General features: G+C 38.3%; 1 protein-coding gene across 4 annotated transcripts in view; it reads left to right on the forward strand.

Moving 5' to 3' along the window:
• Positions 1 to 26,508, forward strand: part of CDKAL1 (CDK5 regulatory subunit associated protein 1 like 1) — a 701,044-nt gene that overhangs the window by 98,870 nt on the left and 575,666 nt on the right. For all 4 annotated transcript variants that reach the window (XM_054490535.2, XM_063665866.1, XM_063665867.1 and 1 more), the window contains exon 5: positions 13,875 to 13,959. In XM_054490535.2, coding sequence (XP_054346510.1) covers positions 13,875 to 13,959 — 85 coding nt within the window. The remainder of the gene's footprint in view (positions 1 to 13,874; positions 13,960 to 26,508) is intronic.

The raw sequence follows: 26,508 nt of genomic DNA on the forward strand, positions 1-26,508 counted from the left end.
TCCTTCCTTCCTTTGCACTCCCTGGTCCCAAAGGGCAACTCCTGCTATTCTAGCCCCTGTCAAATGATCCCAGCTATTGGGCTCTTATAATACAGGTTGAGTATTTTTTATTCAAATGCTTAGGACCAGAAGTGTTTTTGATTGTGGATTTTTTTTTCCAGATTTTGGACTATTTCCATTATACACTTACTGGTTGAACATCCCTAATCTGAAGATCCAAAATGTTGAATTTCCTTTGAGCATCCTGTGGTTACTCAAAAAGTTTCAGATTTTGGAGCATTTTGGATTTCAGAGTTTTAGATTAGGGATACTCAACCTGTACCACCTCTTCTAGTGGGTCTCCGCAGCCCTTAGGTTGGTAGTAGCTGCCTGCTGGGAAAAGGGAGGAAAGATTTTCCTCCATCCTCTTAGGGTCTTTGGCTGAGTCTGAAAATCAAATTGCCAAAGACAGATTAACAGAAGAGAAACATTCAAATTTATTTAAGTTTTATGTGACATGGGAACTTTCACAAGGAAATGAAGACCCAAAGAAACAGTTAAACTTTAGTATTTTTTATAGTAGGTTTGAAGAAGAGTGGAGAGCCGTGGAGAAATACGGTAGGGTAAAAGAGTGTGATCTAATGGTAATAAACTGGGGGAAACGTAGTAGGACCTGATTTTGCCAGATTCTTCTGTGTCCCCTCGTCTTCAGAGATAAGGATGTTCCTTTCCTCTGGGTATAGGGAAGGCATGTCTCAAATGAGGGTCTTATAACCTGCTTCAGGGGAAGGTCAGAAATTTTCTTCTAGGTTTTATGACTTGTTTCAGGGGAGACAAGAGGGACAAGGTCAGAGAGACCTTCCTGCTTCTGCTATTTTTCAGATCTCTTCAGTTTAAAATACTCAATATGTTGAGGTGGTATATTTTGGGGTAGTGTGCTCTGAGCCCCATCACTGCTGTTGTTCATTTTGGGGTTCCTTCCCTTTCCCTGTTTGGGGTCTTGGATCTTCTATTGCCCATGTAACCACATTTCTCTGTTAATTTTTATCTGTTTTCATGCCTAGAATGGTTTCTTTTTTCCTAACTAGAACCTGATGAATACAGGGTGAAAATTTGAGAGTTCAATTTTGGAAATTATTTGTGTCAAGTTTAGTATTTCTGTGATGCATTCCGGTGGAGACGTTCTTAGGTGAGTTGGATAGTGAGCTCAGATGCGTGTGTGAACTGGAAGTATAAATTGGGCTATCATCTCAGCCAAATGGTAGTATTTCAAACCATGGGAGTGGTGGATGGGATCATCTAGTACACAGAAGAGAAGGGAATCCAAATTTAGGTCCTCTGAAACTCCGAGTCCTGAGAGGTGGGATGGGGGAGGGAGATGGATAAAGTAGGAAGGCCCGGGAGAGTGATGCTGTTGATAACATAAAGAAAGGATTGTTGGCAGGGCAAAGTGGCTCATGCCTGTAATCCCACACTTTGGGAGGCTGAGGTGGGTGGATCATCTGAGGTCAGGAGTTCGAGACCAGCCTGGCCAACATGCTGAAACCCCGTCTCTACCAAAAATACAAAAATTAGCCCGGTATGGTGGTGCATGCCTGTAATCCCAGGTACTCGGGAGGCTGAGGCTGGAGAATTGCTTGAACCCGGGAAGCGGAGGTTGCAGTGAGCGGAAATTGCACCACTGCACTCCAACCTGGGTGACAGAGTGAGACTCCGTCTCAAAAAAAAAAAAAAAAAAAAAAAGAAAGAAGAAAGGACCGTTTCACTGCTTTGTGCATTCTGCCAAATGTTTATGGTGTCAGTTACCTTGATGAAAGCAGTTTTAGGGACATGGTGGGTAGTTGAGGGTCTTCACCAAAATGAAGTGGTAGATGAGTGAATGTGAGGTGACAGAGTATATAGCTCATGCATAGAGAGAGTTCTTTCGAGATGTTTGATAATGAAGGGGGAGTAAACAAATGAGGAAGGCCGGGCACAGTGGCTCACGCCTGTAATCCCAGCACTCTGGGAGGCCGAGGTGGGAGGATCACTTGAGGTCAGGAGTTCAAGACCAGCCTGGCCAACATGGTGAAACCCCACCTCAACTAAAAATACAAAAATTAGCCGGGCGTGGTGGCGGGTGCCTGTAGTCCCAGCTACTCAGGAGGCTGAGGCAGGAGAATCGCTTGAACCGGGAGACAGAGGTTGCAGTGAGCCAAGATTGTGCCACTGCACTCCAGCCTGGGCAACAGAACGAAACTCTGTCTCAACAACAACAAAAAAGAAATGAGGAGATAGCAGGAAGATGTATTAAGAAAAGCTACAGTTTTTATGATTGCCTTTTACTTTAAAAATATTTAATTTTTAGAATAGTTTCTAAATGAAAATAGAAGTCATACAAGGAAAAGTTTTCCTCTTGTTTCCCGTTAACTCTTTTTTACTCCCTTCTCCCAGTCCCAGCATATAGCCACTGCTATGCGTTTCTGATACACATCCAAAAAAATTTTATGTAAATACTAGCAAATGTGATTATATGTTCTAGATTTTCCCCTTCTCATCCCTAGGGGTAGCCTACTGTATATATTTTTATTGTCTTATTTTGTTTCTCTGAACAATATGACCTGGAGATGTTTCTGCATTGGAACTTAGAGGTTATTCATTTGTTTATAGGAGTATTTGTTCTGAAGGTACTAAAATATTTGTAACCAGTCATTTTTTACTATTACAAATAATACCTGTATGTTTGCAGTACGCTAACTTCTTAATAGGGGAACTGCTAGGTCTGAGAATATGCACCTGCCATTTCAGTAGATACTGTCATATTACCTCCTTAAGTGGCGATCTGGTACCTATGCCCGCCAGCAAAGCATGAAGATTACTGTTTTCTCACAGTTACATCAGTATAGTGTGCTATCAAACTTTTGGATTTTTGACAGTCTAGTAAGTGAAAAATAGTATTTTTTAAAAAAACAGTGCAGTTTTAGTTTTCACTTATTAAGAATGAAGTTGAACATCTCTTTGTATGTTCAAGAACCATGTGTTTCATTTTTTCATGAACTCTCAGTTCATATTTGTTGCCCTTTTTTTTCTATTAGCTTTGGTCTTTTAAGTTTTTGAGTTTTGTATGTTAGGCCTAAGGGCCTAACAGCTCACTGCGGGTGTAACATTGCTTGCAAGATGGGCCTGGTGAGCAGTGGTTTTGGATTGCGGCATGGTGGCTGGATCATGAAGGGCCCTGTAAAGTCCATTTGGTGTTTATATAGGCTCTTGGTTTATAAAACTTTTTTTAACATACAGAAATATATATCTTGTTAGAGATTCTTTTTTTTTTTTTTTTTTTGAGACAGAGTCTCACTCTGTCACCAGGCTGGAGTGCAGTGGTGCGATCTCAGCTCACTGCAACCTCTGACTCCCTGGTTCAAGCGATTCTCCTCCCGAGTAGCTGGGATTACAAACATGTGCCGCCATGCCCAGCTAATTTTTGTATTTTTAGTAGAGACGGGGTTTCACCATGTTGGTCATGATGGTCTCGATCTCCTGATGTCATGATTCACCTTCCTCGGCCTCCTAAAGTGCTAGGATTAGAGGTGTGAACCACCGCGCCCGGCCTAGGGATTCTCTAGATGCAGTAACTTCTGAAATAATTGTATGTCAAAATCAATAGAGCAATTTAATTTGGAATGAGGACGGGGAATATTAATAATGTTCTTTTCTACATGGTAAGTACAACGTCTGTCTTGTACCTGATTTGACTATGACCAGGCCTACTTAGCTATGGGGTAATAGCCATAATTAATTTTCAATAGTTAGTGGTAGAGCTTTGCCAGCTATTATTTTTCATTTAAAAGAAAAAATCGTCTTTCATACAATGAACAGACTTCAAGCTGACCCTTGGTTTCTTCATCTTATTTCTGTAAAGCACTTGGGAGGACTATTTTAAGAGAACAAACTCATTATATAAGCAATCTCCGAGAATAACTGCTTCTTCCCAGTAGCTTCTATTTCCTTTAGTCAGAGACTCACTCTGCAGACACCACCGCTATACAAAGGACCAGTTCATACTCTTGAGAATTTCAGAATGGGAGCATAGGTACTCTTTGTCAATGTCTTCCTTTCATTTCTCCTCTACTCTTTCCTCCTTTTTCCCCCTTTTTCTGCTCGTTCTCCCAGTGCTCCAACCCTAGCTGGCTAAAGGAGAATACTTTATCATGAATCACTTTTATTCCTTTTAGAAAACAGATTTTGAAAACATGGTTACTCCATGCTGAGCATTGTGTAAGGCTAAATAAAGAAAAATAAATGAAATGTAAAGAAAAAAATTAATCTATTGACCAGAATTTTTATTTTGTTTTCTTTTTGTTTTTTGACCTGGAGTCTTGCTCTGCTGCTCAGGCTGGAGTGCTGTGGTGCGATCTCGGCTCACTGCAACCTCCGCCTCTCGTGTTCAAGTGATTCTTCTGCCTCAGCCTCCCGAGTAGCTGGGATTACAGGCATGCACCACCACGCCCAGCTAATTTTTGTATTTTTAGTAGAGACAGGGTTTCACCATGTTGGTGAAGCTGGTCTTGAACTCCTGACCTCATGATCCACCCGCCTTGGCCTCCCAGAGTGCTGGGATTACAGGCGTGAGCCACCGCGCCGACCATTTTCATTGGTTTTAAGAAGTTAATTTTCAAGTTGTACCTTAAGGGTGCTTTCGAATTCTCTTATTAAAGCGTACTCTATTCTCAGTTTTTAGTAGGCAGTCAATGATTTGTATTATGTAAATAAACCCTCTGGGTATGGGTAAACTACTGCACACTTAAAATGTTTGGACTTGACTTGTCTTCCAGAGTTCTGTGATAAAGAAACTCCCAAAAAATGCTTTTGGGTTCAAGACAATGAAACTCTTTTCTCTCTTTGTTTTGTTCCTACTGAATTTTTATTTGTATCAACCTCCATACCCTCCTTACTTAAATCCATGAATAGACTCCTTTTATTGTTTCGTGTTGTTTCTTGGGTTGATTTTCAAATGGAACAGTTGTGTAAGATAAAGGTTTGTTCTCCTGAATAGTGTTGATGTGAACCACGCTGTCTCTTCTATAATGCCACCATTATGCAGAAGCCTGCAGGGGGAAGGGCAGATTGGTGGTTGTGAGAGTCTGCCTGTGCTTTAGGGTAATAATCCTGCATTCATTATTAATCTCCCTTTGCTTCCATGTCTCCTGCTCATTACCAAAGGCCAAGACATGACATGTTCAAGATCTTAGAAATTTTGAAAATAGCAGAACGGCTGCTTTTGAAGCCCGATTATTAGTCTTAGAAATATCATGAGACAGCTGCAAGGCCATGTAATATTACTTATTTTAGTTTGTAGATATTCTCTACATTGTTTTTGGATCAATAGGCAAAGAGCCACTAATGAGCCATTATAATTTCCTTAAATTCACAGTCTCTGGAGTCAGTTTGTCTGGGTTTGTTACCCCTGCCCACCCTCTCACTGTGTGATTCTAGGCAAGTTACTTTTCTTTTCTAGACCTTAGATTCCTCCTCTATAAAACTGGAATAAAAATGAAGGTCAACATGGGAGGATTACACGAAAAAATGAATGTGACAGGCCAAGTTTATTGCTGGATGTATAATAGGTACTCAATAATGTTAGCTATTATTGTTATTACTAATCAGATTTTTATTACCCTGGATTTAAAAATAATTTTTCTGTATATAAAGAAACAGTTTGGAAAGTAAAGTGTTTTGATTAAAACAATAGTTTATTTCTCCTGTTGGTGACTATTTATTTTCTTGGTTCAGTGAGTCCAAAAGCTTTTAGCAGGCAAGGGAAACGTCCCTTGGAAAATGTATATCAGGTCACTGTTTTTCTGATGGATCACAGCAGGAAAATAGTTTATGTTCTCCCCTTCAAATAAAAGGAAGCTATTGATTCCAAGCTGTATGGAAAGGGAAACTTAAAAACATTTAAAAAGCGTTGATAAGTTTTTTAAGGGAAAAAAGGGCAATGCATGCTTTTAACAGTTCAAACAGTACAGATAGATATAAATTAAATATTCATGTGTCCCTTCTCAGGATTAAGCATTAAAAAATTATAAAAGTAGTATTCATGCAAGTTTAAAAAAAAAGAGAAAGAATATAAAAGATGCACATGAATACAATATTGGGGCCCACTGAACCTTTATCTTGCTTTCAAGGACAAACCAGTTTTTCATGTATACTTCTATCCATTTTCTTTGCTTAGAACAGAATTTCCCTTTTTTCTTTTTCCTTTGTAAAACACGAAGTAGATACTAGACATATTCTTCTATACCTTGCTTTGTTTCACCTGATACTATCACAGAGATTGTTACAAATTGGCACTTAGAGATTTATGTTGCTTTCAAAACAGGCATGATATTTCAGCTGCAGTCCCATAATTTATTTAACCAATCTCCTTATAGTGGATAGGTAGGCTTTTTATGTTTTTTGCCTTGTCAATAATCTTCAATGAGAATTATTTATATATGTTTGTGTGTGTGCATGCATGTGTGTACACATGTGTATGGATATGTGATGTAAGTATCCTACAAGCATATGTAGGAGAAATTCTGACGTGCATGTATATGTTTGATAGTTTTTTCTACTTTGCCTTCCAAAGAGTTTCATCAGCGTAGCCTGCCGTCAGCAGAGGGAGAGGTTGCCAGTTTTCCCATTCTTTTGCTTGCACTGGATAGTATTACACTTCTTAATATTTTCTATTTTGATATGAGAATATAGGATCTCATTTTGTTTTGCATTTTAAAATTATGCGAGATCAATGTATATCAGGATAAATTCCTAATAGATCTGAGATATAAATGCAAAACCATATGGGTATTAGAAGAAAACATGGGTGAATTACTTAGTAATTTGGGAATAGAGGAAGTCTTCTAATAATGACTGAAAATCCATCAGCAATAACAGAAAAGGGTGACACATTTGATATTTTAGAAATAAAAAAGTATGAAGAAACTATAAAAAAGTAAAATGACAAACTGGAAAAAATACTGTGACTTGTATCATAGATATAGATAGGATTGATATCCTCTGTGGCATGTGTGTATGAGTAAATTAAAATTTGAGATGAAAATAACTATTAGCCTGATAGAAAAATGGGCAAAAAATAGGTACAGATGAAAAGATGAAAAACAGAAAAAAAAAAAACAAACAAAAAACTGCGAGGGGCCCTTATGCGTGAAAAGGTGCCCAGCTCACTCATAATAAGAAAAATGCGTGTTATACCCTCACTGTTGTTTTTCACCAGATTGGCAGAAGTCCAAAGGTTTCATAGCAGACTCCAGGGTCAAGGCTGCAGGTAAAGGGCACTCACATGCCTTGCTCATGGGAGTGCAAAGTGGCACACCTTTGTGGAGAAAAATTTTACAGTATGTAATAGAATTTCATGAGAATTTATCCCCTGACCCCACATTCCCGCCTTTTTGGACTCGATTCCAAAAGTAATCTGGGACACGTAAAAATGACATGTGTACATTGCTACTCATTGCAGTACTGTTTGTAATAAAGAAAGACTGTATGCCACTGCCCTCCAGCCTGGGCGACACAGTGAGACTTTGTCTCAAACAACAACAACAACAACAGCAACAACAACAACAGACTGTATATAAAAAGATTTTGAAATCTAGATTCCATCTGGCTAGCCTGAAGTTTGCAGGTTTCCAAAATAGATCTGATATGCCAACTTTGGCATTGGCAATATTTGGCTTATGTGCAGATGGTTTTCAGCTGCATATCAGAGGTTACGAGCACTCTAAGGGATTCTAACGCTCAAATCTCGAAGTAGGTGGAGTTCTTTCTTGGGCACTCTCTAAGTTGGTGCCTTCTTCCTACCTTTCCCTTCCCTGGTCCACTCTTGTCCGTCTGCCTGGCCCTTCTTTCCCTCAGTGCTCTTCTCTAATATTGCTTCTCCTTCTAAGGCACTGGAGGACCTGGCATGAATGTTCTAAGGCAAGATCAGAAGGTGTTAACCTCTTAGCAGGTATTTGCTCTGATAACCAGATCATCTAAAAGCGGTAGTGTGTTTGTACATTTATTTTATTATTTATTCCACCTCCACTTATCCAAATTAATGTATGAAATTGGGGTGTATCTTAGAATTGATAAGAACTTGCATATAACTTCTACCCCTCTGGAAGAGTTTTTGCAAAGTTGATGGTGTTTCTCATAGTTGGTGGCATCTTAGAAGCCCAGAAATGTGTGCATAAGGGGGTAAGCCACGTGGAATCACCATTATTTATTGGCAAATAGCCATAGCCAGTTTTCCTTCTCACTTTTCATTTTTAGTGAGTTTGTTTTCTGTGTTATTTCATAAATAAGGCCTCTGCTGGGTGATTGTGGGTTGGCTCAGAGCTAGCAAATACTCTAAATTGAGAAAGGAAAAGTATAGAATATTATCTTTTTGTTAACAATATTAACATTTATACAGATATCTGTCTTGAATTCTTAGCATTTGACATAATTAATTATTCCCTCTTTTTTTCCCTTCTTTTTTTGAGACAGAATCTTGCTATGTCGCCCAGGCTGGAGTGCAGTGGTGCAATCACAGTTCACTGCAACCTCTGCCTCCTGGGATCAAGCGATTTTCCTGCCTCAGCCTCCTGAGTAGCTGGGACTATAGGCATGTGCCACCACGCCTGGCTAATTTTTGTATTTTTACAAAATACAAAGAGACAGGATTTTGCTACGTTGGTCAGGCTGGTCTTGAACTCCTGACCTCAAGTGGTTTGCCCGCCTCTGCCTCCTAGAGTGCTGGAATTACAGGCACAAGCCACCGTGCCTGGCCTGCTTTTTTTTTTTTTAATTTATTTTTAATTTTTTAAAATCAGATAGACTCTTTAAAGACTGTAAACTCCCTGAGGGTAGAGATTCTATTCACAGCCATATCCCCAGTACCCAGAGTACAGCCTGGCACATAGTGAATCCTGATTGCCTATTGTTTGTTGATTGACTGATTTATGCCTCTAAGAGGAATTATCTTTTGATAATATTAAATAATATGTCCTAATACAAAACTGATAGAGTTCAGAAATAATTAAGAATCCCCTGGCTGGGCATGGTGGCTCACGCCTTTAATCCCAGCACTTTGGAAGGCTGAGGTGGGCGGGTCACGAGGTCAGGAGATTGAGACCATCCTGGCTAACACGGTGAAACTCCGTCTCTACTAAAACTACAAAAAAAAATTAGCCGGGTGTGGTGGCGGGCACCTGTAGTCCCAGCTACTCAGGAGGCTGAGGCAGGAGAATGGCATGAACCCAGGAGGCAGAGCTTGCAGTGAGTTGAGATCGCACCACTGCCCTCCAGCCTGGGCAACAGAGCGAGACTCCGTCTCAAAACAAAAACAAAAACAAAAAAACAACAAAAAAAGAATCTCCTGTGTTCAGTGGGAAAGGAATATTTGTTGGGTGGGGAGTTTCCTAAAAGATTATGGAATTTTTTGGCATTTTGACATATTCACAGAATTCCTATTGATTGAGGTTACTGCATCAAGTATAGTACAGTCATGTGTTGCTTAAGGATAGGAATTTGTTCTGAGAAATGTGTCAGGCTATTTTGTTATCATGCAAACATCATCAAGTGTACCCACACAAACCTAGATTGTATAGCCTATGACATATCTAGGCCATTATATGGTATAGACTATTGCTCCCAGGCTACACACCTGTACAGCATATTGCTGTATTGAATACCGTGGCACTGCAGAGCATCTAAACATAGAAGAGGTACATTAAAAATACGGTATGAAAAATTTAAAATGGTGCACCTGTCTAAGACACTGTGAATGGAGCTTGCAGGACTGGAAGTTGCTCTGAGTCAGTGAGTGGGTGGTGAGTGAATGTGTAGGCCTAGGACATACCCTGCACCCTACTGTAGACTTTATAAACACTGTACACTTAGGCTACACTAAATTTATACAGAATATTTTTCTTTCATAATAATAAATTAACCTTAGCTTACTATATTTTCACTTTATAAACCTTTTAATTTTTGAAAATGTTTTCACACTCTTGTAATAACACTTAAAACACAAGCATATTGTACAGCTGAACAAAAATATTTCCTTATTGTTTAAGCATTTAAAATTAAATTTTATTTACTTATGGCCAGGCACAGTGGCTCACACCTGTAATCCTAGCACTTTGGGAGGCCGAGGCAGGTGGATCACGAGGTTAAGAGATTGAGACCATCCTGGCCAACATGGTGAAACCCCATCTGTACTAAAAATACAAAAAGTTAGCCAGGTGTGGTGGCAGGTGCCTGTAGTCCCAGCTACTCGGGAGGCTGAGGCAGGAGAATCACTTGGGCCCGGGAGGTGGAGGTTGCAGTGAGCCGAGATTGTGCCACTGTACTCTAGCCTGGTGACAGAGTGAGACTCTGTCTCAAATAAATAAATAAATAAAAATAAATAAATAAAAAATTTTATTTATTTATTTTTACTTTTTAAATGTGTTTGTTAAAAGCTAAGACACAAACACACACATGAGCCTAGGCCTACAAAGGGCAGGATCATCAATATCACTGTCTTCCAGCAATACATCTTGTCTCACTGGAAGATCTTCAGGGGCAATAACATGCATGGAGCTGTCATCTCCTATGATAACAATGCCTTACCTTCTTCTGGAATACCTACCTCCTGGAGGACCTTCCTGAGGTTATTTCACAGTTAATTTTTTTTTTTTTTTTTTTTTTTGAGACAGTGTCTCACTCTGTCACCCAGGCTGGAGTGCACTGGTGCGATCTCAGCTCACTGCAACCTCTGTCCCCCAGGTTCAAGCAATTCTTCTGCCTCAGCCTCCTGAGTAGCTGGGATTACAGACGCCTGCCACTGCACCTGGCTAATTTTTGTATTTTTAGTAGTGATGGGGTTTCACCATCTTGGTCAGGCTGGTCTTGAACTGCTGACCTCGTGATCCAGCCACCTTGGCCTCCCAAAGTGCTGGGATTACAGGTGTGAGCCACTGCACCTGGCCAACTTTTTTCTTTTTTTTTTTTAAATAAGTAGAGGGAGTACATTGAAACAGTGATGAAAAGTATTCTATAGTAAATACTAAGTGATAGGAATTTTTAAGCTCCATTATACTCTTGTGTATCAACTGTCATATATGTGGTCCATCCTTGACTGAAATGTCATTATGCAACACATGTTTTCCCTTTATTTTGAAAGCCAACGTTAGCAAAATTCCAAAGTCCAATAATTTGCATTATTTATTCATTGCCATACTTCTCCTTGAGAGGTCCTATGTTAAGAGTTGTCTAATGACTTGAAAATGACGGGTAGAAGAATGTGCCGGGATATAAAGCTGGCATCTGGTACAGATAATTCTGTCATTGGGATTATTTATTAATTTTGAGACAGAATTTTGCTCTTGTTGCCCAGGCTGGAGTACGGTGGCATGATCTCGGCTCACTGCAACCTCCACCTCCTGAGTTCAAGCAATTCTTCTGCCTCAGCCTCCTGAGTAGCTGGGATTACAGGTGCCCACCCCCACGCCCGGCTAATTTTTTGTATTATTAGTAGAGATGGGGTTTCATCATGTTGGCCAGGCTGGTCTCGAACTCCTAACCTCAGGTGATCCACCCGCCTCGGCTTCCCAAAGCGCCGGGATTACAGGCGTGAGCACCTGCACCTGGCCCTTATTTGTTTTGAAATAAACTAACAATTGCTAGATTTTTTTATCATTAGCTAGCAGACATTTGTGACATTTTCTTGTCTGCATAATGTGGTTCTCATAGTATTGCTTTGTCATTTGAAATTCAACTTTCATTCAATAAATAAGGAGTATCTCCCATGTAGCAGGCACTGTAATAAGTGCTGGGGATATAGTTACGAGTAAGGTGTGAGTCTCAGTCCTAAATCTTTGTTAAATACAATAGCGAAGCTTATTTCTTGAAGCTTATTTCTAAAGATCAATATGGCCTTCCAAGCTTTAGGAGATTGGAGAAGTGCCATATGCATGTGGTCCCACACATTGTCCCTCTGTCATCCTCCCCTCACCCTTTACCTACTTGCATATTGTTTAGTGTTCTGTGACAATTTGAATGTCTACTTTGTGCCCATCACTCTGTTGGGATTTGAACTTTCAAGGAGCAGCAGATAAAAATGTTGTATTCAGTATCTCTTAAATAGTGATAAAGACAGGCCAAAAAATGAATGATTTTCAGTGTACAAGAATTGTCTACACACAGTCTGTTATAAGAGTTCAGAGAAGAAAGAGTACTAGGATCAGATTGATAGTAGAGGAATATCACTCAGGTGGCATTGGGTATAATTTGGAGGATACTAACAGGAGGTTGGTGAATAATCTTTTCTGAGTTGAGTAGGGAAGTGACATAATTGATTTATGTTTTATATAAGGCACTCTGGCTGCTGGGTGGCAAATTAGACTGTGGTCTGGGGGTAAAGGAAATGAATGCAAGAAATGAGTCAAGTTAGCAAGGCTCATAGTATTCAGCTGATAAATAGTGTAAGTAGTTTCCATGCCTTTCATTGTTTCAATACTTTTTTTTTTTAAGCTGGGCATGGTGGCAGGTGCCTGTAATCCCAGCTACTCGGGAGGCTGAGGCAGGAGAATGGCGTGAACCCAGGAGACGGAGGTTGCAGTGAGCAGAGATCATGCCACCACACTCCAGCCTGGGTGACAGAGCAAGACTCCATCTCAAAAAAAAAAAAAAAAATTTTTTTTTTGCCATGTTTATAATAAAATACTGGGAGAATTATTATTATTTTTTTAGATGGAGTCTTGCTCTGTCACGCAGGCTAGAATGCAGTGGCATAATGATCTTGGCTCACTGCAACCTCTGCCTCCCGGGTTCAAGCAATTCTCTGTCTCAGCCTCCTGAGTAGCTGAGAGTACACGCATGCCCACCACCACACCTGGCTAATTTTTGTATTTTTAGTAGAGACGGGGTTTCACCATCTTGGCCCAGCTGGTCTTGAACTCCGGACCTCATGATCCACCTGCCACAGCCTCTGAAAGTGCTGGGATTACCGGAGTGAGCCACTGAGCCCAGCCGGTAGAATTTTTTTTTTGTGTGTGCCAAGTTACCAGAAACTCTGATGTGCTTACCAGTCCTCCCACCTAGTGCTCTTATTTGAATCTTCCTTCCTAGGTGGAGAATCTACACATAGACATCTGTATGTTCTCTTAGTTCCTGTCATTTGATCTTAGCTTCTATTCTTATACAGATACTGTTGAAGCTGCTGCAGTTTTCTTTCAATTTTGGTTTTCCTTTCTTTATGGTAATCCTATTTTAATATATGAGATCCTTTCAGGCAACTGAAATATGCAAGAGGCAGGTGGAATAGTAGCAACTTTAGGTATTAAAACTTCATATAATAAATATGATGGGTTTGGATTATTTGTTGCATTGCCAGTGAGTTTATTATAGTATATAACAATATTTAATCAAAATGGTGATAGGAATAAAAGGCCCACTTTGAGGTAAATCATTAATTTTTAAGGCAGACAAGTTATGTTTTTAAGAATTTCTCAAGCTGAAGAATATTCAGTGTGCACTCTGTGCCTGAAAAAGCTTAACACATAATCCACAAAAGTGAAATTAATTTGATACTCAGAGGTAAGATTAGGGCAAGTTTCACTTTAGTTTGTGGAAATTATTAAATAGTACTGTCAAGCATTGAAAACAAAGGAAGAGAGTGCTTATCATCATTACATTTTAAGTGAAAAGATATAGCATAGATTATACATTTTGATATTTATTGTTCACAAATATTTCCTTGTTCTAGCAATTTTCTACTGTGTTGTAATTGCCTGTTCATTTGACTCCACTGTTTTTCTCTCCCCTACCACAGCAATCCCAGTGCCACTGGGTATTTTTGAATGATTAAATGTGCTACTTACTTCTTTTTTGTGTCCATTTTTTTTTAATAGAAAATGCATCCGATGCAGATTTATGGCTCCTGAACAGTTGCACTGTAAAAAACCCAGCTGAAGACCACTTTAGAAACTCAATTAAGTAAGTAGAAATTGATTTGTTCCTATTTTGTATAATCAAAGTAAGAATTGATACCAAAAGATTAGCTTTTTAAAAATGTCAATAGTAGATATTTAGTTTATATTAAAAAAGTATGAGTTGGACTTTTAAGATTATACTGTTTTGAATTTGTCTGATACAGAATGATCCTTTTTTATTTTTTATTTTTAAATTAAATTTAAGTTCTGGGGTACATGTACAGGATGTGCAAGTTTGTTACATAGGCAAACATGTGCCTTGGTGGTTTGTTGCACCTATCAACCCATCACCTAGGTATTAAGCCGTATATGGATTAGCTATTTATCCTGATGCTCTCCCTTCCCCCGCCCCCTAACAGGCCCAACTGTGTGTTGTTCCCCTCCCTGTGTCCATGTGTTCTCATTGTTCAGCTCCCACTTATAAGTGAGAACATGCGGTGTTTGGTTTTCTGTTCCTGTATTAGTTTGTTATGGATAACGGCTTCCAGCTCCATCTGTGTCCTTGCAAAGGACGTGATCTCATTTCTTTTTATGGCTGCATAGTATTCCATGGTGTGTATGCACCACAATTTCTTTATCCAGTCTGTCATTGACGGGCATTTGGGTTGATTCCATGTCTTTGCTATTGTGAATAGTGCTACAGTGAACATATGTGTGCATGTATCTTTTTAATAGAATGATTTATGTTCCTTTGGGGACATACCCAGTAATGGGATTGCTGGATCAAATGGCATTTCTGGTTCTAGGTCTTTGAGAAATCGCCACACTACCTTTCACAATGGTTTAATTAATTTACATTCCCACCAACAGTGTAAAAGTGTTCCGGTTTCTCCACAGCCTCGCCAGCATCTGTAGTTTGTTGATTTTTAATAATCGCCATTCTGACGGGTGTGAGATGGTACCTCATTGTGGTTTTGGCTTGCATTTCTGTAATGATCAGTGATGTTGAACTTTTTTTCATATTTTTTTTGCCACATAAATGTCTTTTGAGAAGTGTCCATGTGCTTCGCCCACTTTTTAATGGGGTTGTTTGGTTTTTTCCTATAAATCTGTTTAAATTCCTTATAGATTCTGGATATTAGACCTTTGTCTTGTGGATAGATTGCAAACATTTTCTCCCATTCTATAGGTTGTCTTTTCACTCTGATGATAGTTTCTTTTGCTGTGCAGAAGCTCTTTGGTTTAATTAGATTCCATTTGTCAATTTTTGCTTTTGTCAAAATTGCTTTTGATGTTTTCATCATTAAATCTTTGCCAGTGCCTATGTCCTGAATGGTATTGCCTAGGTTTTCTTCTAGGGCTTTTGAAGTTTTGGGCTTTACATTTAAGTCTTTAATCCATCTTGAGTTAATTTTTGTATAAGGTGTAAGGAAGGGGTCCAGTTTCAATTTTCTGCACAAGGCTAGCCAGTTTTCCCAGCACCATTTATCAAGTAGGGAATCCTCTCCCCATTGCTTGTTTTTGTCAGGTTTGTTGAAGATCAGATGGTTGTAGACGTGCGGTCTTATTTCTGAGTTCTCTATTCTGTTTCCTTGGTCTATGTGTCTGTTTTTACACCAGTCCTGTGAAGTTTTGGTTACTATAGCCTTGTAGTATAGTTTGAAGTTGGGTAGCGTGATGCCTCCAGTTTTGTTCTTTTTGCTTAGGGTTGTCTTGGCTATATGGGCTCTTTTTTGGTTTCATATGAATTTTAAAGTTTTTTTTTTTTTCTAATTCTATGAAGAATGTCAATGGTAGTTTAATGGGAATAGTGTTGAATCTATAAATTACTTTGGGCAGTATGGCCATTTTCATGATATTGATTCTTCCTATCCATGAGCATGGAATGTTTTACCATTTGTTTGTTTCCTCTCTTATTTCCTTGGGCAGTGGTTTGTAGTTCTCCTCGAAGAGGTCCTTCACTTCCCTTGTTAGCTGTTTTCCTAGGTATTTTATTCTTTTTGTGGCAATTGTAAATGGGAGTTCATTCATGATTTGGCTCTCAGTTTGTCTATTGTTGGTGTATAGGAATGCTTGCGATTTTTGCACATTGATTTTGTATCCTGAGAGTTTGCTGAAGTTGCTTATTAGGTTAAGTTTTCGGGCTGAGACGATGGGGTTTTCCAGAAATAGGATCATGTCATCTGCAAACAGAGAGTTTGACTTCCTCTCTTTCTATTTGAATACGCTTTATTTTTTTCTCTTGCCTGATTGCCCTGGCCAGAACTTCCAATACTAAGTTGAATATGGGTGGGGAGAGAGGGCATCCTTGGCTTGTATCCGTTTTCAAGGGGAATGCTTCCAGCTTTTGCTCATTCAGTATGATATGAGCTGTGGGTTTGTCATAAATGGCCCTTCTTATTTTGAAGTCTGTTCCATCAATACTTAGTTTATTGAGAGTTTTTAACATGAAGGGATGTTGAATTTTATTGAAGACCTTTTCTGTATCTATTGAGAAAATCATGTGGTTTTTGTCTTTAGTTCTGTTTATGTGATGAATTATATTTATTGATTTACGTATGTTGAACCAGCCTTGCATCCGGGGGTGAAGCCGACTTGATCGTGGTGGATAAGCTTTTTGATGTGCTGCTGGATTCGGTTTGCCAGTATTTTATTGAGGATTTTTGCATCGATGTTCATCATGGATATTGACCTGAAGTTTTCTTTTTTTGTTGTATCTCTGCCAGGTTTTGGTATCAGGATGATGCTGGCCTCGTAAAGTGAGTTAGGAAGAAGTCCCGTCTTTTCGGTTGTTTGGAATAGTTTCAGGGGGATGGCTTTTTGAAGGGTTTTTTGTGTGTCTATCTCCTTAAGAATAATACTTTAATGGGAACTTTTCTAATAAGTGATTTCAGTATTTGTGAAGTTAGCTAATAGGTGATTTTTGAGTATTTGTTAAGTGTTAACTATGTGTTCTTCTCGGAGAATCAATGCATACTTTGTGAAGTTGCCTGACACAGTCCTTGCCTCTTTTCCCTGCCCATTAGCACTGTTCTAAGTGCTATAGTACCTGGCTTTCAACGGAATTGCAGTTTGTTGAAGGGAGGTGAGCATATTAAGTCCTTGCTTCTTGCTTTGTTCCCTCAAGTTAACGTGGAAGAAGTATCCTTTTTTCACATTTTCTCTGAATCTCATCCCCATGGATCTTCTTAGAAACCTTCTTCTAGAAATTATTTCCTCATTCCATATTTCCAACCTCTCCAACTCCCCTGGAACCTTTTCATTGGTATTTAAACATACCTGGGTCTAATCGGCCCCCTGTACCCCTGTTAGCTATTGTCCTACGTTTTTTCTTGCCTTCCCAGCCAGACTTTTAAAAATTCTTCTCTTCTTAATTTCATTCTTATACTCATTCTTTTTCCCCTTTATTGGTTTTATTGTGAAATATATTAAACATACATTAGCATTTATAAAACGCATACAGTTTAAATAATAATAAACACTTAAACATCTGCCACCCAGTGTAAGAAGTATAACATTGTCAAGACCATAGAAACTGCCGTGTTTTCAATCATAACTCCCAAGAAGTAACCTTTATCTTGACTTTTGTGAGTCATTTCCTTACTTTTATTAGTTAATGTATCATCTATTAAGTATGTCTTTAAACAGTGTGTTGTCTTGTTTAGCCGTATTTTGAACTTTATCTGTTGAACTTATACTGTTTGTGTTCTTCTGAGATTTACATCTTTTTCTCAGTATTACGCTTTGAGATTTATTCATGTTAATGGGTGTAAATAACTCTGGTCATTCATAGAATTTGCTACAATTTATTTGTTTTATTGTTAATAGAGTTTTGAATTTTTCCCAGTGTTTTGCTCTCATGAACATTCCTGCTATGAATATTTTAAACATGTTTTCCGGTGCGCATGTGTAAGAATTATTCTAGAATATGAACCTGAGAGTTGAATTCCTGGGTAACATATCTGTGTACATTCAGACTTTATTAGGTAATGCCAATTTCTTTTCACGAATGGATGTAGTAGTGTGCATTCTCACCAGTAATGGATGTGTGCATTTGTTGTTTTTCATTTTTGCCAGCACTTGATATGGCCAGACATAAGTTTCTGCAAGTCTGTTGGTGATGATGGTATTTCGTTTTGGTTTTAATTTACATTTCTTTTTTGTCTTTTCTTGAGACAGGCTCTCACCCTGTCGCCCAGGCTGGAGTGCAGTGGCAGGATCTCGGCTCACTGCAACCTCTGCCTCTCGTGTTCAAAGGATTCTCCTGCCTCAGCCTCCCGGGTACCTGGGCTCACAGGCGTGTGCCATCACGCCCGGCTAACTTTTTTTTTTTTTTTTTTTGAGAGGGAGTCTCACTCTGTTGCCACCCTGGAGTGCAGTGGCGTGATCTTGTCTCACTACAACCGCCAACTCCCAGGTTCAAGTGATTCTCCTGCCTCAGCCTCTCGAGTAGGTGGGATTATAGGTGTGCGCCACCACACCCAGCTAATTTTTCGGTTTTTAGTAGAGATGGAGTTTCACCATGTTGGCCAGGATGATCTCAATCTCCTGACCTCATGATCCGCCTGCCTCGGCCTCCCAAAGTGCTGGGATTACAGACGTGAGCCACTGCGCCTAGTCAATTTTTTATATTTTTAGTAGAGATGAGGTTTCGCCATGTTGGCCAGGCTGGTCTTGAACTTCTGACCTCAAGTGATCCACCCGCCTTGGCCTCCCAAAGTGTTGGGATTACAGGCATGAGCCACCGCGCCTAGTCAGTTTTTTATATTTTTAGTAGAGATGTGGTTTCACCGTGTTGGCCAGGCTGATCTCGAACTTCTGACCTTGAGTGATCCACCTGCCTTGGCCTCCCAAAGTACTGGGATTACAGGCATGAGCCACTGTGCCTGGCCTTTGTTGCATTTCTGTGATCATTAATGAGTTTGAGCTTTTTAAAATAGATCTATTGGCTATTTGGATTTTACTTTTTTGGTAAAATGGCTTCTCACGTCATTTGTCTATTTTTCTGTTTTTTTATTTTTTTATTTTTTTCATTTTAATCATGTATTTGTGGCCATATATTATGTGTCTTACATATCCTGATCCTTAGATATTATACACATTGCAAATATCTTCTCCCAATTGTGGCTTATCTTTTCATTTTCTTTTGTGGTATCTTTTGATGAAGATAAATTCTGGTTTAAAATTTATTAATCCATTGTTTTTGGTCTGTTTTCTTATTGTTTAAGAAGTCTTTTCTTACTCTGAAGCTATTAAGATATTTTCCTATATTTTCTTCTAAAAGTTTCATGGTTTTACCTTTTACATTTAGGTCTATAATTCATCTAGAGTTGACTGTTATTATTTTTTGTTATGGTATCAGAAGGGGTCCAATTTTATTTTATGTTTTTCTCTGTAGATAACCAATTGTTTCAGTATCATTTATTTATTTAAGTTCTATTCTTTCTTCTTTTATCTGTGCATTACCCACCCTCTCATATGTTGAGTGTCCGTAGATGTTTGAGTCTGTTCTGGGTCCTCTATTTCATTCCTTTTATCTATTTCTTTATTCTGGTTCTTGTTCTACGTAGTCATAAGTAGTACAGAGTTACATTAAGGCTACCTATTTGGTAGTGCTAGTACCTTTTTGTTCTTCTTTAAGAGTGTATCCGTTTTTAAGTTCAACAAGGAATACTGTTGTGTGTTTGTGATTACATTTAATTTTCAGATGATTTTGGGGAGAATTGAATCTTCACAATTTTGAGTTATCCAACTCTTTTATCCTGACTTTTTAAGGATTGATTCTTTTCTTTCTATAGCTCTTGTGCATCTTTTAGACTTTTTTCTCCCAATGTAGATATTGAAATATTCCAGTGCGTTAAGAAAATAAACTTATTCTTTCTTCTTTTGCCTGCACAGTATGTACTTTATATTTTTATACTACTGTAAATGGTAAACTTTAAAAATTTTTCATTTTCGGTTTTTGCTGCCTTGATCAGGGACTTAGCTGTGGTAGCAATGTGAAGGATGGTTGTGTGTAAGGAAGAGTATAGATCAGGAGTCCAGTGAGGACAGAGTGATTGTAGTCCAGGTACAGAGGATCTCATCTAAAGTGGAGGTGTTCAGAATTGGAAGGAATACATTGACTTGAGGTGGAAGAATTCTTTACATCAGGGGTCTCCAGCCCCTGGGCTGTAGACCTGTACTCGTCTATGGCCTGTTAGGAACTGGCTGCACAGCAGGAAGTGAGTGGTAGGCGAGCAAGCATTACTGCCTGAGGTCTGCCTGCTATTAGATCAGCAGCAGCATTCGATTCTTATAGGAGCACAAATCCTATTGTGAACTGTACATGTGAGGGATCTAGGTTGTGCGCTCCTTATAAGAATCTAAACTAATGCTTGGTGACCTGAGGTGGAACAGTTTCACCCCAAAACCATACCTCCCACCCCTGCTCTGTGGAAAAATTGTCTTCCATGAAGCCGGTTCTTGGTGCCAAAAACGTTGGGGGGACCGCTGCTTTACACATTCCACGTTGTCCAAGATGACTCTAAGGTCTCTGGCTAGAATGAGGTGAGGAATTCTAGGAAGGGAGTTATTAAGAGATGACATATTTTGGTTTTGAATGTGCTATATTTGAAGTTACAGATAAATATTTTAATAAGATAATGAATATACTTGAGCTTTATTGAGTGTCTTCTATGTGACAGGCAGTGTTCTAAGTGCTTTAGATGAATTAGATATTATCTAGCTTAATTCTTGTAGCCTACAATGAGTTGTGGATTCCATTTGTATTCCTGTTTTATAGGTGAAGCAGCATCTGTTTTACAGATGAAGGTCTCTAAGGCTGTTCAGTTCATAAATGGTAGAGGTGGGATTTTAACCGAGGCAGTCTGACTAGAGTCTGTGCATTTAACCATTTTATTACTGTGCTTCCTAGATAAAGATGTCAAGTAAGTGGTTGCAGAATTGAGGCAGATATCAAAGAGGTCAACACTAGAAATACAAATTTAATATTGTTTGCATAGAGTTGATAGTTGAATGTGATGGCATCCTTAATTCAAAATGGTGGAAGGAGCAGAGGAGTTCTTACCTGAGCGATGGCAAGAGGCAAGGGAGGGGAGGATGGAAGAGGGGAGTTAGGGTCACGTTTAGGGGCAGAAGAAGGACGAATTAAACTAAAGCAGAGAATGGTATTTACCAGATGCTGTTCATTTTCAGAGAATGCTTTTTTTTTTTTAAATGAGAAGCCTGTGATTGTCCCAAATTATGTATTTTTTCTCTATAGAAAGGTAAACAAGATACAAAGATACTTTAGTGCTACTGATACCCGCTATGTACTGAACCTAGAGAATATAGTTTCTGTGATTATCAACTTTATAATGTAATTAATGGACATAGTTCTAGAGTATTTCTAAAAGTTTAAAAACTCAAATATAACTTGTGTCAATGGGTTTTGTTATATATGTGTTATGAATATGGTTCAAAGTAATGATATGCTGTTTGAATGATTAAGTAGAAATGACACAAGAAAAGTTTGCCATTTAAACACTACAAAGCTAGTGGTAGCAAGCACAGGTTCCTTTAATGTACTATTCTGCTTGATTGAAAGAAAATTTAAAAAGATATTATATATGATTAAGTATTTTTAATGGCCTTGAAGACTTTTGATCATCACAACTAATTCTTATTAAGATAACACTTAAACTAACATTTGATTTCTTTCCAGAATAAATACAATCCTGTAAAAGGTACAATAACAGTTAACATTGGGAAAATATCAGATTGAGGTGACATTTATACATATGAAATCTTAGTGATGGATTACTCTTGTCAAGCATTTTGCTTTATTTAGATATTTTCCCATTTGTCACCATTGCCTAACAGAAAACGACAAAGATGAGTAGTGTAACATTGTTAAATGTTAAGTCGTGCTACACATGTGCCTTTTCTCATCCTCCAGCTCCATCCTTTCCCTTTGCTGTCCTCTCTTGCATGCATTTTGGTTTTCCATGAGAGTGAGGTAAAGCTTAGATTCAAAGAGAGCCTGATAAGATGTTGCTTCTCCTTCTGTTGCACCCAATCCTTAATAACCCAATGTAAAGATTTACAGCAGTGGTGTGGGACCTGTCTTTTTCTAATCTGGACTCTTTACCAATGATTGCTTCACTTTGCTACTCATTCCTGTGTGTCATCATCTCTTGATCATCTGCTTTTGTTTTCCTTCCAGTACTTCTTGGTGTTAAATAGCTGTTTTAAATTATGCATCACATCATTTTGTTTCTCTTGAGCCACCACACAAAAGATCACCTTGTTTTGACAGGAGTAAAGAAACATGACTCTAAGGGATTTACTGTCTTTCATGTGATTAATACAGTCTCATTGATTAAGATCCAGAAATTGTGAATTTGTGACATGACAGTTACGGACTGAATTATTTTGTCGTTTGTTTTGGGGCTTAATACTTTTTTCAAGGTTTTACAGTGTTTGTATTATTGATATTCAGACTGATAAAACAGTAAGAATTTTAAGTAGCAAAAATAGAGATAAGAGTGACTTTTTGGTTGCCTTTTCACCTTAGAAATCTGAAATGTTATTGCCCTGACTAATTTAGAAAGAATCACTAGGAAGCCCCTTGTGTTATGATGGCAGCCTGCTGGATGCATACTAGTTCCTCTTGAGCATTTGTCAGTTGCCCTGGCTTTGTTTTATCCATTAGACCATTTTGATTTAGACAATATGGCCTTTAACTTGGGGGGTTCTTGAGTAAATGAAAAAGATCAAAAGTTTCAAAAAATAAAATTTGCTCTTAATGATAGTATCAAATCAGAAAACTCCTTTGGTTAATGCTTTATAGAAGTGTGGGATCTTTTCCATGCCACCTACAGGAGGTCATTCAGAGGCTGGTGAAAATAAACACATCTTGTGTGTCCTATATAAATGACGGAAAGAATAGCCAGCTTGCTTTGATCATGGACTGTCAACCTCTATTTGACCTTGTGCATTATTAACCCAAATGGGCACTGTGGTTTAGCCATACTGATAGTGGATAGACAGGAGTCACTTGTTTTTAACTGCCTTTGCCTGTAGAAATAAATGGTAATGTTGAAGGGATGGCTTAGGTATCTGAATGTAATTACTTGAAACAACAATTGAAAATAAAGGCAGAACTGGATAAAGACAAAAAATGTGTGTTTGAGACAGAGGATATCTGCTTTGTATAACATCTTTTCACTATAGGAAAGCACCTTCCATGCTATTCTGTTGAGCAAAACATAAATTATTGGATTGTTATTCCTATTATGAAAATATTGTTTATTTTATGTAGATTTATTTTTGAGTTCTTTTTCTTCATAAATTGAAGTTGGGGGAGGTACCAGAATATTATTTCAACTTGAACTTGTAAAGTAGATTGCTTTCAAAAGAGCTGACTTCATAAGAATAGAGAAGTGGTTACCCTTTCAGTTAGTAATTATCCAGTTTAAAAGAATTAAAAAACCCCTTTCCATTTCTCTTGTTAACCACATTCACTAGTAATTTTTTTTTTTTAACTAAACTTCTGAAAGTTACTTTTATTTACTTTTTGAGACCGGGTCTCGTTCTGTTGCCCAGGCCGGAGAGCAGTAGCACGATCACGGCTTATTGTAGCCTCATCCTCCTGGGCCAAAGCAATTCTACCATCTCAGCCTCGTGAGTAGCTGGGACTACAGGCATACACCACCACACCCAGCCAGTCTGTTATTATTATTATTTTTTTTTAGTAGAGAGGGGGTCTTGCCATGTTGTTCAGGCTGGTCTTGAACTCCTGACCTCAATCAAGTGATCCTCCTGCCTTGGCCTCCCAAAGTGTTGGGGATTACAGGCATGAGCCACCTTCCCTGACTTCCAAAATTAATTTTTAATTAAAAAAATTTTGTCACTAGAAGGTAAAAAATCACAGGGTTTTGATTTGGCCTTTTGTGAGAAATAAGTTAGATAATGCAAGTTATTTGAGTTATACTTTAAATAATACTATAGTTTGTTGATTTTTTGTTAAACCTAGATATTTTAATTTTAACTCTTCTAATTATATGAAATGGCTATAGTTTAGTATCAGTTTCATCTTATTGTTTAAAATGTTAGTGGCAGATTCAGTGAATCATTGTGTGCTTTTACCAGTCACAATCTCCTTTTTTCAGCTATCCTTGCCCACCAAAAAGTATCCTTTTACATGGAAAGTTAGTTCAAAATATTAGACTGTTTGAATTAATTAGTATTGTTGGTTGGGTATTGTCTAATAAGATTTTTTGTCTCCCAACAGTGCTATGCTTAATATGAATTTACATTTTCCTACCATTTCTCATCTACTTCCACTGTTTAGATATTGTCTGTATGCAGATTTCTCCCAAATCTTTGTCTTTGATCTTTATGTCTCCTTACAGGCTCCAGCCTTGTATATCCAACTGTTTCCTTGACTTTGCCATTTGGATGACCTTGACCATGGACACCTCAAATCATCATGTCAGGGCCTCCTCCTTATCTACCTCACCTTTTCTCCAGCTAGCATTTCCATTAGTATTGCCCATCTTCTTTGATTGTGGTCATCAGGAAACTGCATTATCATTTTTTAGTGTAACAAGTGTTTTTAAAAAAAATTTGTTCAATGTCCCCCTCTCCTACCTCTTTTCTTGCCAATGGGCTATAGAATTTTACTTCCTCCCTGACATTAGAAAATTTCCCGAGCACATAATGTATTTGCATATGTTCTTCCCTTCCTTGGACTGTCTTCTCTCTTTCCTCCAAATGCATGCCCTCACCTCCACCCACCCCACATTAATCCCACCTGGCTGAATAGTTGATCTTTGAAATTCATGTCAGAGATAACACCTGTGGGGTCATCGCTCTTCTAAGCCTCACCTCACCTCTTAGCTCCAAGGTCTGTTCCATGCTAGTTCTTTATCCCATATTAACATCTGTTGTTGCGTAGTATATTTTATTATTTGTTTACATATTTGGCTTGCTACTAGATTGTGAGTTTTGAGGTTAGGATACTGACCTCAGAAAATTCTTTTTATGAAGCGTTTGATGCTCTGACTCTACTGTGTAATGATTTTCCTTGTCCTGGGAAACAGATATCATTAATAGACAAAGACCATTTGTCAACAGTTGTAAGAATGTTCTCCCAAGGTTGTAGAGAATCCCTTGACAGATACAGGCTGTGTATTTGTAAAAAGGGAAAAGGACATTCTAACTTCCTAATTTCTAATTTCTAATACTGTATTCCTGAGGGAAGTACTAAAAGGAGTAAGAATACTTCTCCCTTCTTGGAGTAGTCACCTGGTCATGCTGGCAGGATCTTGTGCTCCTCACTATCCTAAATGAGCTCTGGGCCAGCCAGGGCTGTGGCCATTAGATTAGTTAAAGCATCCCGTCTTGAGTGAGAGAGTAGGAAAGGTGGATAAAAACCTGGTTAGTGTTTGGCCTTGAGTTTGGCACACAATTATAATTACTCAATACATGTTTGTATAATTAGGTTGAGCTGATTTTTCCTCTTTTTGAGGAAAGGGTTTAGTATCGTTCTGCTGTCATTGCATCAAGTCATCGTTAATATATTTATGTTAAGTACATTGTAAGTTGTATAAGTAATATAATTGCATTAATATCAGAACACTTGTCTTACATTTGAGTATCAAATTGTCCAGATTTGAGAGTGAGCAAAATATACCACATATACCACCAAAATTGAAAAAAAAAATCAACTGCTTGTTGTTGGGGAAGAAGTAGTAATGTTGGAAAGGTTGACTTGATAGATTTTGTAAGATGAGTGAAAAAGATCTAAAAGGACAGTGATATCTCTGTTATTGACTGAGGTATCCTTGGTCTCTAGAACAGTGCCTGATGAACAGCATTGAGTTACTTATTCATTGAATTGAATTGAAAGATTTGATGAAGGCCAAATTTCTCTAAATAAATTCTTGTTTATGGATTAGGTCTTATTATCTATCATATGTGAATTCATTTTATTCAAGTCTTATGTCACGGTTTTGTTTAGTCTATTTTCTGTTGTTGCTAGGATTTTGTAATTTTTCCCCCATGAGCTTGTTTGGAGTTGATAATGGTATTTGAGGAGCAAGCTTTCTAGAAACATAGATGAAGAGTTTTTTGTAAAGTAGGGGGTGAGAGTTATGTATGTTCAGAGCAGCTTCTGACCATTTCCTATTAGAGGCTTCAAGTTGTCTTCTAACTCTGCAAAAACGTGGAGATGAGTGAGAGGAAAGACAGAATATTATCCTGTGATGTATGCCAGTGAGCAGTTTTATTGGAAATACAAAAGAAAGTCTATTTTAGTGTTTAATTCCTGGTTTACATAAAAAAAAACCCAACAAAATGAAACTGTAAACTTACAGTTAAAAGATTAGTAACTTAATTTGCAAATCAGCAACAGAAAAAGCAGTTCAGAGGTGGTAGGCCATTTTAAAATGCAAAACTGAGTTTTGTAGATATCCAAAATCTTTTTGAAGAATAGTATTTTGCATATTTTGTGATTAATGTTAAATCAACAGTTGCTTTGTTTTTGCCATTTAAAGCAAGAGAGTGAGTGAAAGAGGGCAGTGTATCATGTGCTGGCAACAGGTGGCTGATAGTATTGAAATACTTA

The sequence above is a fragment of the Pongo pygmaeus genome, chromosome 5 (genome assembly GCF_028885625.2).
Source record: "Pongo pygmaeus isolate AG05252 chromosome 5, NHGRI_mPonPyg2-v2.0_pri, whole genome shotgun sequence".
In the NCBI taxonomy this organism is placed as follows: domain Eukaryota; kingdom Metazoa; phylum Chordata; class Mammalia; order Primates; family Hominidae; genus Pongo; species Pongo pygmaeus.